Source organism: Equus caballus, chromosome 7 (assembly GCF_041296265.1).
Source record: "Equus caballus isolate H_3958 breed thoroughbred chromosome 7, TB-T2T, whole genome shotgun sequence".
Classification (NCBI taxonomy): Eukaryota; Metazoa; Chordata; class Mammalia; order Perissodactyla; family Equidae; genus Equus; species Equus caballus.
Window position 1 is genome coordinate 69,752,256 of NC_091690.1, and position 16,246 is coordinate 69,768,501.

At 40.6% G+C, this 16,246-nt stretch overlaps 1 protein-coding gene and 1 long non-coding RNA gene across 6 annotated transcripts in view; one reads left to right on the forward strand and one right to left on the reverse strand.

The window, feature by feature from the left end:
* The window catches only part of LOC111774332 (uncharacterized), a 10,494-nt gene extending 4,518 nt beyond the window's left edge, over positions 1-5,976 (forward strand). The window contains exons 4-5 of one of the 3 annotated variants that reach the window (XR_011441041.1): positions 3,535-4,760; positions 5,528-5,976. This is a non-coding gene — a long non-coding RNA (uncharacterized lncRNA). Of the gene's footprint in view, positions 1-1,377; positions 1,691-3,534; positions 4,852-5,527 lie in introns of those variants that run through there. The other 2 variants (XR_011441040.1, XR_002809287.2) reach the window with 2 other exon arrangements.
* A 226-nt stretch (positions 5,977-6,202) lies between these two features.
* The window catches only part of ACER3 (alkaline ceramidase 3), a 150,509-nt gene continuing 140,465 nt past the window's right edge, over positions 6,203-16,246 (reverse strand). For all 3 annotated transcript variants that reach the window (XM_023645671.2, XM_070274358.1, XM_023645672.2), the window contains 2 exons: positions 10,217-10,262; positions 6,203-9,782 (listed from right to left, as the gene is read on the reverse strand). In XM_023645671.2, coding sequence (XP_023501439.1) covers positions 9,729-9,782; positions 10,217-10,262 — 100 coding nt within the window. In that variant the 3' untranslated portion in view covers positions 6,203-9,728. The remainder of the gene's footprint in view (positions 9,783-10,216; positions 10,263-16,246) is intronic.

Sequence of the window (16,246 nt, forward strand, 5' to 3'; positions counted from 1 at the left end):
TTCTATTTGGTATCCCTATATCCACACTGGCTCCCTGTAAGCCATTCTCCACCCTTTCAGGAGCTTCCCAAATCAAATTGTTAACATGGCTTTCAAAGCCCTGGGTGACTTAATTCTTGCTCATCTCTCCTCTTGCTCTCTCTGTTATAACCAACCTCTTTTTCCTTCCCTGATTCCTCTCATCCTTCAGTTCTTAACATAATGTTCATCTTCAGGGAAGTTTTCCCTTCTCCAGTTCGCTAGTGCCCCCTCCCAGAGGTCTCTATACCCTTCCTCCATGACACTTATCCCAAATGTAACTGGCACCATTATTTGTGAGACACTAGACTGTCAGTGCTGTGAGGCATCTGTCTTGTTCTGCACGGTACTGTTAGCATCTAACACGGACACAGCATTCCAAAGTTTGTTGAATGAATGTCACTATGCCTTATGGCCCCCATATAGTAGGGCTCAAGAAATGAATCCTATTTCTCTTTTTATGCTTTCTTTACGTTGTCCTTTGAGAATCCAGCCCTATTTTGAGACTAGGCCACCCTACCACGTCAGACAGCTCTTGTTTTCTCTCTCACCTGGGTAGACCCATTTTGCATTGCAGCCTGGGGCTGAAGCCAGAAAAAAAGCTGGAACATCCCAGACATGTGATAAATAAATGTTAAGCAATAGGATATACTGGAGGATCTGAGGAAGCCATTTGGTGTAAAACTAATTCGGCCTGATCTTGGTTTTCCAAAAGGGCCTGATGTGGCCGTTGAGCATGCATTGTCCATCTGCTTTAAGTATTTACCATGTCCCAAAGACAAGAACAGTGCCCTTTAAGATAAAGAAAGATGTAACTTCCCCCCACATGGGCGTGTCCCTAAGGGCAAGCATCTCTCCCTAGGCTAGGGATTGATTGCTGACCTGTAGTGACCACCCAGCTGGAGACCACAGACCTGCTACCTGCTCTGTTCATCACCTGCTGTGTGAATCACTGTGCCAGCTAGGCAGTTTCATGACTGTTGTAAAAGGGACATTCCAATCATTATGTGATGCATGCTGTTTGACGGTATATAACCGCTCTGTACACTCCCGCTTTTTTGGAGTGTTCCATTCCTTTGTGAAAGGACTCTCCCAGGCTATATAGTCCTCAGATCTGGCTTACAATAAACTCACCCCAATTTTGATTTATAGTTTGGTTACAGATTATTTGCGTCAACACATGCCAGAGCTGAGCCCAGAGTAAGCTCAATAAAAATGTGTTAAATCAAGTAATGGATGCCTGTGTCTGTGTGGCAGGCTGGTTTAGAAAGGTGTGTACTGCTTAGAGGTGAAATTAAAGCAATCCTAACTCCTTTTCAGTCATCTCCTTTACAAAACACAGTCCAAACTGCTTTGCAGATTCTCTCGTGTTCTCTGTCAGCAAGGGTTCCTGGTTCACCTCTTGCCAGCATCTGTCTGTTGGTCCAGGCAAGGCTGTCTGTCCCTGACACATGAAGGAAGGACTTGATGAAGAATCTACCATATGGTCAGCAGTGAAGCAGTGATGGAAACTGCCCATCCAAGCCGGCTTGGCTGGAAAAGCTAATATTTGTGGCGAACATGATGTAATCTACATAGACATCAAAATATAATGATGCACACCTGAAACTTACGTAATGCTATAAACCAGTGTCACCTCAAAAAGAGGAGGAAAGCTGTGGTGTGGGAAACGGTGAGTTGTGGGAATTCTAACTTGTTTTATGTCTTGTAGATGGCACTTTGGTCACTGCCAAAGATAGAAACCGTAGTAGATGTGGGGGACTGGAATTGGCCACCTGATATGTCTCTTTGGCATGAGGATTTTATTTTGGGCTGGTTACTTTTAAAAAAACTGCAGACAGGGAAGAAACTCTGAAAAGTAGAATTTACTTACCCTTTGTTAAGTGATATTTACATTTGTAAAGGAAATCTCCCTCTGTAAAGGTGTCTCCCTCTCTGTACCAGGAAGAAGGGAGGGATGACCTTATCTCTAGAAACTCTTGGTAAATCAATGCGGAAGGCAAGGACTTAAATCTGCACAATAACTTGACTCTTGTTTACTGTACTTGTCTGATAATCTCCCGTAACTGACTCCCCCCACCCCCAACATCCTCCTTTGCCTTTAGCTGAAGATGATGTTTAAGATGGTGGCTTCGGCCATTTTGGCGAGTTGCTCAGGTTGCCTGAGCCTCTCCCATGTATACAAGTTATAAAGCTTTGTTTAATTTTCCCCTGTTATTTGGTCTCATGTGAATTTAATTCGTTCTCTGGCCAGAAGAACCCAGAGAGGGTAGAGGACATGTCTTCCTCCCCTACAATGGCAAGGTTTCATTACCCAAGGTGAAAGTTTATGGTCCAAAGCTAGAGTTTTATCTTCCATTTGAATTTCAAGTGAAGCAGTATCTATATCTTGGTGTAGGTCATTTCCAAATAAGATAAAATACTGAAACATTAATTACTAAATATAAGTTTATCTACTTTTGACTTATTTTTACCGAGAGATTAAAAGATATTCGGGTCTGTTAATAAACATGTTCTTTCACCACAAAAACTATACTATAAAGAAACGTGTCTCTAGAAATAGAGGTGGTTTAGTCATAAGTTTGCTAATCTCCTAGAGAATGCTGCTGTGTGACAGTTCAGATGTCTACTTCCTCATTTGCTGCTGTGTGACAGACAGATCACAACTGTCTACTTCATTTTCACTAAAAATTAAGGTTACCAAGGGTTAAGAACTCTACTCAATAAGTAAATGAAAATACTAGAAACAGTAAAGAAGGGAGGCAATCAGAAAGGTCTGAAAAGTCTGAAGGATGTGTTGTTGTTAAGGAAAAAAGGAAAGCAGTTTGGTCCTAAAGTAGTTGTTTGGTGGTGGTTTAAAGGTTGTTCCAGAATGAGGAGCAAAGTGAAGGAGAAAAACCTGAGCGAGTATAGCAAGTTGTAAAGGGTCTGCCGAAGGAGGGGTGGGAGGGAGAGGGGGAAAGAGGAGGGAAGTGGGGGGGCAAAGACCTTATTCATATCAGGCTAAGGTTGAATGCATTTATTTATATTTTTATATATATATATATTTTAATGAGCTCAGTAATGTACTGATGCAAAACTGGAGGTTGAAATTCTCTGTTAAAAGGACAGTTTCTTGGATTCCTGGTCTGCTCCTAGTACGAGACTGTAGTTATTGTCACTCCAGTCACGTGGGTAACTAGTGTTTCACAGTCACATGAGATCTTCTTTAATCAGGTGTTCAAACCTAGAGATGTCTTCCCCCAAATAGAATTCTAAATGAAGTATTCTTGACCTCTGACTTTTCCCAGAGGACCCCTGGAAAATCTCAAAGGAGTTGGTGTCTCACTCGTAAAAAGAGAGATGTTAAACTAATTGGGTTTACTTGATAAGTTAAATTGCATGGCAAGCACTGCCAAATAAGAAGTGATGGTTAACCCTCTCTAGGTTATATTTGTATGGGTATATGTTATTAATATAAATATTTCAGAAAGCATATGAAATTTCTAGAAATTTGTGTTTTTTGTTTGTTTTTAGGAAAATTAGCTCTGCGCTAACATCTGCTGCCAATCCTCCTCTTTTTGCTGAGGAAGATTGGCCCTGAGCTAACATCTGTGCCCATCTTCCTCTACTTTATATGTGGGATGCCTACCACAGCATGGCGTGCCAAGCGGTGCCATGTCTGCACCCAGGATGCGAACTGGCGAACCCCAGGCCACTGAAGTGGAACGTTTGCACTTAACTGCTGCACCACTGGGCCGGCCGGTAGAAATTTGTTCATCCTAGCTGTCGATGATCTGTCCTGGTATAATGTTATCCTTCACAACTCCAGTTATCTTAACATGTTGACTGTCACAGAGACAACCAAATTTCCTTGTCAATTGTATTATAATGAACACATCAGATGTTTAAGCATGGCCATTTTAAGCCTTATGTCATTCACAGATAGTGTGTTACTGATACTTTTCTGAAACCTCTTGTAATCTGCTGCAGGCTTCACTGTCAACAAAAAAAAGGACTCTCTCAGAGAAGCATGGAAAAGACTGTAACAGATACTCTGGGGTACAGGCTTCTGATGTCACTGCTTACATAACTTTAAGATCATACCACTGAACTGAATAATGATTTCCAGAACTAATGGAACCCAAGATCAACAAAGACCTGGATTTATCACATGGGACTGAGTGGACTGATAAAGAACAACTATGATTTCTTCGACTTTTGCTCGGAATACCGCTGGTTCTTCTATGTTCTATTTTTTTGGATTTAAGGAACCCTTTTTCTCTTAACCTATCTATGACTTAGGGCAACTTAGTAAATTATATCTTTGTAAACAAAAATGAAACATTTATCTTTTCTCCCTGCCTGATGCCTCCAAAATTTGGAAACCCTTATTGAATATTCTTATTTTCATGGCAATATAGTTATTTGAGTAAGTTCAATGAGAATTTGTTCTCCTTGTAACGAGACACAATTGGAAACACTGGCTCTATCACCAAGGCTTTGACTGGAATGTCCGACTTGAGAATGATGCGCGCAGAACCAGGTGTGACCAGTTTTAAGGGACTAAGGTTGACTTTAGGAGCCAGTGCCTACAAAGCCCTCCTGGACAACCGGCCTGGGACCAGGCTTACAGTGCTCCTACCTCACAAGTGCATCAGGGCACCTACTTCCTCGCAGCCCCAAGACACTTAGGATATTTTGGGGACCTTGAGAAGGAAGAATTCATCCAAATCTGTAGGTACCACAAGTGAAGTCTGATGGTAAGTTCTTGGCTTGGCTTCCTAGCCTCAAGGCTTTTAAAAATCCAATCTGAGATTCCTATTAAAAGTTCCAGCAAAACAAACTTAAAAAGACCTATGTTGTCAGTTACTATTCTTGCTGAACTTACATAAACAATCAGGCCAAGTTTGATGAGACTAGACTTGTCTTGTAAACAAAAATAGTCTTACCTTGATTATCTTTGATAAAAATAGGAGGGATTATGAGAGAGATCTTATGCTTCAATGGAAAACACTAATCCTCCTTTGTGGATTATCAGATTCTAGTCTTGTTCGTTGTCTTTGAGCTATTTTCACCTCTGTGTAAGCTGGATCCTGCCATCTTGAGCCTTTTGTCAGTAATTAACATTTCTAGTTTCCTTCCACCCTTCTGACTTAGCATCACGAAGAACTAAAACTGCTCTTTTCCTGAAGCTGGACAACTTGATATAACGTTATTGGATTTACCACAACAGTTTGGGCCACTCAGGAAGTTCACCAGAACATAATCCTTTGAGCTCTGGGAAATAGCCATGACTGTGAGACTCCCACTACCATCCTTACTCCACCATCTAAAGATGCTTTGAGACCAAGGTCTGGAAATCCTTTTGACTGACTGCCCTCTTGACTTAAAAACTGAGTTTATAACCTGCTCCAGCCATTAGTTTTTGTTTTTCCATAAAACAAAATGTCTGTGTCTATGTCTTTGTCTTCTTTCCCTTTGCACATCTCCTACTTCCCAACTGCTAACTCGCATCTTCTCTCCACAGCCTCCAACTCGGCTTCTGGTTTGTGAAACTTCTTGGGAAGTTTTAGACAGGGGAAATACAGGCGTCCAGAATACACCATGTGGCATGAAAATTATTTTGAGCTGAAGGCATCTAAGAATCAACAGATGCAGGTAGAGGCTTTATTTCCTGAACTCCCTGTGTCCTCCTAAAAGCAGAACTTCCCAAAAGAACTCAACTGTCGTAAATCTTCTCCCCTGGGGGAATTTTGGTACCAAAACAGACATCATCACAAAACTATCATATCTCTCATCTATTCTTCTAAGGGACCATTTATTTTTCCTAAAAATCATTTTTTTTCCCATCAGTGCCCTTTCTCCCCCTCCCCATCCCTTACTAAGATGGGATATAAGCCCCTAATTCTGCCTCCTTGAGTCACTTTGAACTCTCATGTACATACATGAATAAAAATCTGCCTTTTTGATTGCTAATTCGTCGGTTTAATTCACAGGCCTCAAGCACTGAATCTAAGAGGGTAGCAGAGAGATTTTTTCTCCCCAGCAGGCAATGGTTGAGTCCAGTGGCGTGCTCACATAACCTCAGCGATACAGGCAACTTCTCATCTAGCAACTACAGTTAGTTATATACATAAAAAAAAGGTTTTCTTATTCTTAAAGGAAGTTCAACGGTTTAAAAAACAGCATTGAAGTCTTGCAATCAGATGGGTCATGACTGTTCTTTTTTTTTTCATTTTGCAGCCTCCTCCACAAAGGAGTAAAGTTTACCTGCTTTTAGTCAAATTTCAGTCATTATTTCCAAATGTTTACAGCATAGTGAATAAGCTGTAATTTTACACATTGAAAAACAAGACAAAGTGGTCAAACTGATTATATCATGGCATTGATACGATGTAAAACGTAAGACAGAGGGAGATCCACAAGCCACCACACAGCTGCCAATGCCAATTCTAACTGCTTCTCTTTAAGACAGCAATTTTACATAAATGCTTATCCGGCAGCACAGCATAAACCACAGGGTTAAAAGAATTTCTTCTGTCATGTAAATGTGGAATTGAGACCTAAAACCGTCAAACTTAGCAACAAACTATTTTTTTTCAAGAGCAAAGTAATATGGAACCCATAGGACTCATGAGAAAACCTTAAACTAAATTATTAGACACTTTTAGGGGCATTGGTTAAATTCTGAAGATGCTGCATTAAAACAGAACTTACTCTTTTCAGGCATTTAAAGATTTTCATGCACAGTGTACCTGAAGTTTTTGATCTCTTGGTTTTCTTTGACTCACACCTCCTCTCCTTCATATAAGAAAGCCCTCTTAGTATAAGGAAAGCCCAGATTAACAGTCCTGGAAAATCTGCACTAAGGTTCAACCAAAATATTTGATCTAATTGCAATTCTGCTAAACCAAATACCACTATTTGGGGTTCTCATTTGTAGACTATTCAAAAACAAATGTTTCTCCTGTTAATCATCAATTTATATAACAGCAAAGGATAAAAGAGATCACTTCAGGTGGAGGCAATGTTTCTTGAAAGCACCAAGGTGGGGAGGGGCAGGTGGAGTGACCAAGCAGATGAACCACCACCTTTCACTTAGTTTTCCCTTAAAAAAAAGTCGAACTGCTTTCAATTTTCTGGAGTGAAAATGGCAGCACGGGAAGGATATTAAAATGTGCTAGCAAACTGCTTCTTTCAGGTCCTCATAAAATAATGTTTCCTAAAGTATAATTTGCCACCGGGCTTGCGATGAGCACCTTTCACATCAGGTGACATGCAAAAACCCATCACTGGCTCAGCAGGAGACAGGCTTTTTGTACACTCTAGTTAACAGGAAGTCTTTCAAGAAGATAAAAGGAAGGGAGGGGGTGGTAATCCAACTTGTAATGCCCACCCAGAATCCCAGAAGGAAAAAAAGAAAGCCATTGAAATAAAGACAGTTTAGCAATATCCTGAAGGTCAGCTGTATTTCCATAAGACTCTAAATGGCAGAGCGAGAGAGTCTTGAGTGTGCTCACACTTAGGTTGTGAAAAAGAGAGCCACAAAGTAACGTAGAAAATTCAAGAGCCTGAATTTAGTCTCTGCTTTCTGCTCAACACTCCTAAAATATTTTTTTGCTGCGCTTTCAGGCTGTCTGTTTTCACAAGAGAAACAAGGGTCTCTGAAGAACTGGCGGCAGTGTTACAACTCAACCAGTGGTGTGATGCTCCTCCAGTGAGGTCTGGACAACTTTATTCAACAAGCGACAGCGCTGGGGGCGGCTGAACTGCTTCTTCAACACTATGCACTCAACTGCGCAGGGCGAGGGTGTGTCCCTGTACCCTAATCTGCCGTTAACCCTGCAGAGCCTCAGGCTCACAGTGTTCAGCAGCGTTGTCAGGAAGGAAGTGCCTTTGTTGCTATATCAAGCACACCCAAGTATATCGTGAATGAGCAGTACAGAAGGACAATAGGGGGAAACAAATGCACTCATTAAGAAATGTAAGACAGCTGATAGCCAGGGTAGCTGCACAGGAAATGTGGCCAGGAGCCAGAATTTTGTGGCAAAAGAAGGAACAGTGTTTTAGAACTGTTTAATTTTATACTTTGCTAAGGCACAACCAAAGTTTTTTTAGATTTGTTTTGGCAAGTGTTTCTCCCGCTGGAAGATCATGAAAGTAGGTGGAAGTATCTGCCTAATGGCATGTTGGCTTGCTAAAGTAAGGAAAATAGTTACTTGGACAAAAACTAAAGTCAGTAGGTGAAGGAAAACAAAGAAATTTGTACTGGTTTTAAATGTGTACCAAGGCTACTTACTGAATACTGGGAAAATGACAGAAGTGTTTTATACCTTTGCATAAGAAAAAAAAGGTGTTCTTTTTGAAGCTGTAGCTCAGGATTTAATCTGGGGTAATGTCACCATGTGATAAAAACAATCTGGATTTTATAATAATGTAAGCAGGAAAAGTGGTAAACTGCTACACGGCACAGAGCTCCAAATACAGTGATATACGAGCAAAGGGGTCAGATGAGGGGTTTACTCCAGGCAGGTGTTATATTTGTGAAAGGCGATTCAGTTTGTTATACATTCAAATCCAAATTAGAACTAGCTGCCTTACAATGAGATTTCACTACCATTTCTTGGCACTTTAATTTTTGGGAGTTCTGTTACAAGTTCAAGTAAGTTAGAGCTGTTCTTAATCCTTATATCTATTTCCTTCAAAAAATGAAGGATCAGGTATTCTAATAGGGTTTATGTAAATAGAATCCTGATCATTTTAGCTCTAGTTAACTCGACACATTTCCCTGGGAATAACCATGGCCTCTCTGAAAACTGGAAAATACTGCATAATTTAAAAAGTCAGAGTATAATGACCTTAACTGGTAACTTTAAACTATGCTAGGAGGATGGAATATGGGTAGGCCAGACCACAAATCAAGTTTGCCTAGCCATAAAAACAGTGACAACTTAAAGATCTGCAAAGATCAAAGGAAACAGAGCAACTTTAACTGGCTTGGAGGTACAACATTCTACAGGTGCCTTGTGGACCTTCAGAAAGGTTACAAGATGACCCGCCCACTCTGACTGGCTATGGCCATACACTGACAACCCCAGAGCCCACCACAAATCTGGGATGTGACAAGTATAGGACCAAGTGGCAGGTCTGAGCTTGCTTATGACCCTCCAACTACAGAGAGGGAGGCAGCCAGAATCCCACAGACAGCTCTTTTTCACCTTGGAAAACCATCCGTGAGGTTACTATGACAAAAATATAAATCAAGGCTGACACAGCTAAGTGCCAGCTCACTGCTGGCCATCTGGATATGGGGTTTTGCCAGCCCTTAGCTGTTTTCATTATTTAATCAAATGTTAAGAAAAGTATAATTCGCATGCAACCCTTGTCAAAAAAGAGAAAAAGGTTAATTTCCTATGATCACCACAAACTGTTAAACAATCAAGAAAAGCCCAATTTTTCCAGCTTTCAAGTATATACACATATCACATCTATTTCATTTTAAACATCTTTGGTGACGGGGAGGGGGAAGAGGACAAATGAGATAAAGGCATGAGCTAAACATCCAACAAGCCCCATTCCTCATTCTCTGTGTGGTTGGCAGCATTAGTCGGAAAGTCACTCATTTGCTGTGATGGTCATGATATACTTGAATGCGTAGATCTTTAAGAACTTCCTTATTCATTTGGCCTGTAGTAGGTGCTTTTTTGTTTTCTTGGTGGAATAATTCATCAGTGCTTCCTGAGAGGCTCAAACAGGATCACTGGCCAGATTCCAAAGAGAAACTGTTTGGGAAACAAGTTAGGACAAAATGAAAGAAGATAAAATTGTTCCACGTTTTCCCTGAAATAGAATCTATGGGTTATGACTACAGTGCTTGGTAGCTTTGCCAGCAGTTGTCCTGGTATTAGTAGCCTGAGTGCGGCATATTCTTTCCAGACTTGCACAAGATCTCAAAAACTATTCTTATTTAATTTATTTAAATGTATTAAGCATCTACTTTGTCAAGCATGGAGCTGGGCATTTGCAGAACAGTAGGCAGAAGACTTACAATTCAAGAGCATCTGGTTCTAAAGCCTGTACTCTCTCCACTACCTTCTTGCACCTCCATCCCATCCTCCCAGCCCCCCCATTCCCTCAACATACACACACACACACTCTCTCTCTCTCTTTCACGCCCCCCCCCCCCCCCCCCCCCGCCCCCAGGAATGGGCCTTACCTTCACTTTTGGCCTGTATCTCAGGTAAAGTGTTCTTGTATATAAACTGAAAGAACAGGGGAGAGGGAGAAAGCTCTTCAGACTAAATTTTTAATCCATGCAAACTGGCTTACTGACAAATTTAACCATAGTGCCTCAGTATATACAGAGAAAAAGCAACATTAGTATATCCTTTGTTCATTTTGCAAGCTTTTTTTCTAGCATCTACTCTGTGCAGAACAGTTGGCAAGAAGCCAAGGAAGATGGAGAAATCATCAACTCTCAGGTTGTGACCTCAGGATGTTTGCAGCTTCGTAGGGAGCATTCCACTCATGCTTGATATGATTCATATCACGAGTGCCCGTTTCATCTTTGAGTAAGTAAGGATTAAAGTAAGGATTAGTATGGATTAAAGGATTAGAGGCAGTAAGGATTAAAGCAGAGTATTCTTAGAATATTTTGGAAATGGTTATATCAGCTTTATCAGAGTTACAATGAGATAAGCAGGAAGGTAACGGAAAGTCTTCTTCATACTCTCCTTTAATGTGAATCACCTCTGTAAGATAAGCTCGGATTCTAAAACCAGTGCATCTAGCGAAAGTAAAGTTAAATTTATCCTCGAAAAATTCATTAAACTGTCCATAACATATAGCATACACAGTTTTATGTACAGTACACTATTATGAATAGTGCTATAGTTTATCATGAATACATATGCAAAACATAATTTTATAGTGTGAAAAGTTTTCTCTTTTAAACAAGAGAAAGAAAAAGTGAAGGAGCATGGCTAGTTGAATTTGTGTAGTTTAATGTGGCTACGATGCCACTCTGCTCTACCCACAACAAAAACTGTAAAGAGGAGCATGAGATATTATGAAGAATACTCCACTGTCTTAAAATTCAAGAGAGACTGCAAAGCTGGAGGAGAAAGAAGGGACTTGTTCCTTCTTGTTTTATTTTTGTGAGGGGTTGTTGGCTTGTGGTTCCTGTCAACAGCATCCCAACAGAACGTTGTCACAGTGGCAGCAGCAGTTTGTCCCTCTAGCAGCAGAGCCTTGAAGAGGCCTGGGTCCCAGCCCCTGGCGTCTCTCCTGTGAGCCCAGACACCAGCACCAGCTGAGCCATGTCTCCTCTTCACACCTGAGTTTGGAGTCCCCAAATTCTTTAATAATTTTCCCATCAAGAGACAGGATCTGTGCTCCTTCTAGTTGAATCTGTGACTTTGACCAACAGAGTTTGGTGGACATGAGACCATATGAATTCTGAGATTAGGTTATAAAAGGCCCTGCCGCTTCTGCCTGGTTCTCTTGAGATGCTCCCCCTGGAGACACCATCTGCCACGTAAGAAGGCTGACAACACTGAGACTGGAGAGACCATGTGGAGGCAGCTCCAGTTTACAGACCTAGCTGTGCTCCTAGATGACAGCCAGAATCAAAAGACACCCTAAGTGAGCCATGCTGGGTGTCCATTCTAGGTGGAGCCTTCAGATGACCACAGCCTGAGCTGACATCTGACACCAACCCTATGGAGACTCCATGTGTGGACCACCTAGCTGAGCCCTTCCAAACGCAAGACCCACAAAGTGTGAGCAAATAAAATGGTTATTTTAAGATGGTAAATTTGGGGTTGTTGTGTAACATTACTAACTGAAATATGCCCCAGCCCTTCTCTACTTTTCTTCTGGAACTCCAATTAAATGTATGTTAGACTCTCTCACTTTATCTTCCATTTCTCTTAACCTCACTTCCATATTTTTTGTATTTTTCTCTGTTGCATTTAAGTAATTTTTTCCTGACCTATTTCCTAGTTGACTAATTCCCTCTTCAGCTGAATCTAATCTGTTATTAGTCCTGTACTGTACATTGAGTTTTGCATTTTGGCTACTATAGTTTTCATTTCTAGAGATTCTATTTGGTTCTTTTTCACAGTTCCTTGAAAAAGTTTCTTTTTCAGGAGTGACGTCAGCATCATGGCAGAGTCAGTCCTCCTGGCGATCTCTCCCCTCCATGATACAACGAAAAACACATTCACACTCCAACAGAGGACATCCACACAACACAAAAGACGTCTGAGAGACCCACACGGCCAGATGTCAGAGGGTGGAGAGGCTGGAGCCCCCCTCAGATGAGGTGCAACGGGGTAAGAGAAAACTTCACTCCCTCCCCAAAAGACTGTGATCTGGGACTGCAAGCGGCCTCGAAGAGGGGAGGGGATGCCCATTTGTGGGAACATCAAAGATCCCCGAGGGCCCTTGCAGCCTAGGGGGAAGCTCCCTACTGTGGTGAAAGCTATTGTGGGGGGTGAGCTCATCAAGCAAACATCCCAGGAGAGCAGACAGCCAGAGCAGAGCAAGTAAGCCTCGGACAGTTCATAGGAGAAAGCGCCTCTCCCCCATCCACCCAGCGCCTAGGATCCCAGCGGAATGCAGAGGGCTCGGAATACGTGGCTCTTCACTCCCCCTCCAGTGGCGATAGGTGGTAACTGCAACCAAATAATACCACGATGCGAAAGAACAAAGCCACACCCTCTAGCAGTATCACACATTATATTAAATCTCAAGACCAGAGAGAAAATCACAAGTACCCAGAAATCAGTCCCAAGGACACAGAAATATGTAATCTAAATGACAGAGAATTCAAAATAGCTATCATCAAAAACTCAACAAATTAAAAGAGAATGTAGAGAAACAATTCAACGAGTTCAGGAGCTACTTCACAAAAGAGATAGAAACTATAAAGAAGAATCAATCAGAAATACTGGAGATGAAAGACACAACTGATGAGATAAAACAAAATATGGATTCCCTGTATGCTCGAGCGGACATCATAGAGAAGCAAATCACCATAATCAAAGATAGACATGTTGAAATGCTCCAGATAGAGGAGGAGCGAGAACTAAGACTAAAAAGAAGTGAAGAAAGTCTACAATAAATATCCGATGCAATTAGGAAATACAGCATGAGAATTATAGATTTTCAAGAGGGAGAAGAGAAGGAGAAGGGAGCAGAAAGCTTGTTCAAAGACATTATAGCAGAGAACTTCCAAAACGTGGGGAAGAACATGGAAATCCATGTGGAAGAGGCTACCAGATCTCCTAAATATGTCAATGTAAAAAGACTTACTGCAAGGCATATCATAGTGAAACAGGCAAAAGTGAATGACAAAGAAAAACTAAGGGCAGCGAGGCAGAAGAAAATGACCTACAAAGGAACCCCTATCAGGCTTTTAGCAGATTTCTCTGCAGACACCTTACAAGCTAGGAGAGACGTGAATGATATATTCAAATCATTGAAGGACAAAACCTTTCAGCCAAGAATACTCTATCCAGCGAAAATATCCTTCAGATATGATGGAGAAATAAAAAATTTCTCAGAAAAACCAAAGCTAAGGGAGTTCATAGTCACAAGACCTCCCCTTATAAGAAATGCTCAAAAAGGTCCTCATACCTGAAAAAAAAAAAGGAGGAGAAAGGGGTTACAAAGCTTGGAGTAAAGAGATAAATAGGCAGACAAAATCAGAATAGGATAGCAAATACTCAAGTATAACATTAAAGATAAAGGGAAGGAAAACACCAAAAACAAAGATAATCTTGTCATTTTAAGCACACACTCACAACACAAGATGGAATAAGATATGAGAAAAACAACTTAGGAGGGGAAGAGGAAAGGTACTGAATCAGTTTAGTCTAAGGAAATAAGAGCCATCAGAAAATATCTTATCTACAAGATTTTGAATACAAATCTCATGGTAGCCACTAAACAAAAGAGCAGAACAGAGACACAAATAATAAATAAGGAGAAAACTAAGAAACCCAACATAAAAAACTATATAAGTCAATTGATAGACTGAAACACATGGGGTAGGAAACAAAGGAAATGCAAGAGAACCAGAAAAATGAGTGATAAAATGGCAGTATTAAGCACTCATACATCAATAATCACCCTATATGTAAATGGATTGAATTCTCCAATAAAAAGACAAAGAGCAGTGAGACGGATTAAAGAACAAAACCCAACCATATGCTGCCTCCAGGACACACATCTCAGCTCCAACAACAAACACAGGGTCAGAGTGAAGGGATGGAAGACGATATTCCAAGCTAATGGCAAACAAAAGAAAGCAGGTGTCACAATACTTATATGAGACAAAGAAGACTTCAAGATGAGACAGGTGAAGAGACACAAAGAGGGGCAGTATATAATGATCAAAGGGACATTCCATCTCATGCCATACACAAAAGTAAACTCAAAATGGATCAAAGACTTGAAGATAAGTCCTGAAACCATAAAACTCCTGGAAGATAATATAGGTAGTACATTCTTTGACATCAAACTTAAAAGGATCTTTTCGAATACCATGTCTTCTCAGACAAAGGAAAGAAAAGAAAAAATAAACAAGTGGGAATTCATTAGACTAAAGAGCTCCTGCAAGGCAAAAGAAATTAGGATCAAAACAGAAAGACAACCCATCAATTGGGAGAAAATATTTGCAAATCATATATCCTACAAGGGGTTAATCTCCATAATATATAAGGAATTCACACAACTGAACAACAAAATAACAAACAGCCCGATCAAAAAATGGGCAGAGGATATGAACAGACATTTTTCCAAAGAAGATATACAGGTGGCCAATAAGCACATGAAAAGATGTTCAACAGCACTAATCATCAGAGAAATGCAAGTCAAAACTACACTAAGATATCATCTAACACCCATTAAAATGGCTCTAATTGCTAAGACTAAAAATAACAAATGTTGGAGAGGGTGTGGAGAAAAGGGAACCCTCATACACTGCTGGGAATGCAAACTGGTGCAGCCACTATGGAAAACAGTATGGAGATTCCTCAAAAAACTAAAAATAGAAATACCATACGAACCAGCTATCCCACTACTGGGTATCTACCCAAACAACTTGAAATCAACAATCCAAAGTAACATATGCACCCCTATGTTCATTGCAGCACTATTCACAATAGCCAAGACATGGAAACAATCCAAGTGCCCATCGACTGATGATTGGATAAAGAAGATGTGGTGTATATATACAATGGAATACTGCTCAGTCATAAAAAAAGACAAAATCATCCCATTAACAACAACATGGATGGACCTGGAGGGAATTATACTAAGCGAAATACGCCAGACTGAGAAAGGCAAACACCATATGACTTCACTCGTGTGGAATATAAATAAACACATGGACAAAGAAAACAGTCAGTGGTTACCAGGGGAAGCGAGGTGGGGGTGGGCATGGGGGGTGAAGGGGAGCACTGATGTGGTGACAGGCAAGAAATAATGTACAACTGAAATTTCACGATGTAAACTATTATGAACTCAATAATAAAAAAAAAAGTCAAACTCGGTAAAAACTTTCACCAGTTGCTGCTCCTTAGTGACTAAAGGGATTACATTTGTAACCCTGGCCTTGGATTATTCAGTGAATGAAGTACTGATGCATCCTTGAGAATCTGACATGACCCCACAAGACAAAGTCTAAGGGAGATATATCAGGTGATGTAGGTGGCTGAGGTTTTCCAGTGTTCTAAAAAACTGTCATATACAAATAATAAAATTAAAACCTTACTATTTGAAATAAATAAAACTAAATGATTATAAAAGAAAATAATTTTTCTTTTTCCTTGAAGTTATTTTTAAGTTTGATTGATTTCAAGCATAGGAATTAACATTTTTATAATCATTAATAATTATAATATCTGATATTTTTGCAGGTCTCTTTCTGCTGTACTATTTCTGTTGGGTTCTTGCTCATGGTGTCTTGTCTCCTTGTGTGCTTGGTTATTTTTGACAGTGCACTGCTTACTCTTCTTAAAAATTGCTTGTGAAGATTCTTTGGAAACTGTGATGACGTCTTTCTCCAGAAAGGTTTGGTGTTCGCTTTTGCCAGGCACTTGGGGAATATTACAGGTCTAAGACAACCTTCCTCAACTCCATGGCATGAAGTTCCCCAGATCACTCAGGTGGATGGGCTGCAAATCTTTGCGAGGGGTGGCTGATGGCCATGACTTCTGTGGAACATATTCCTCTTCTC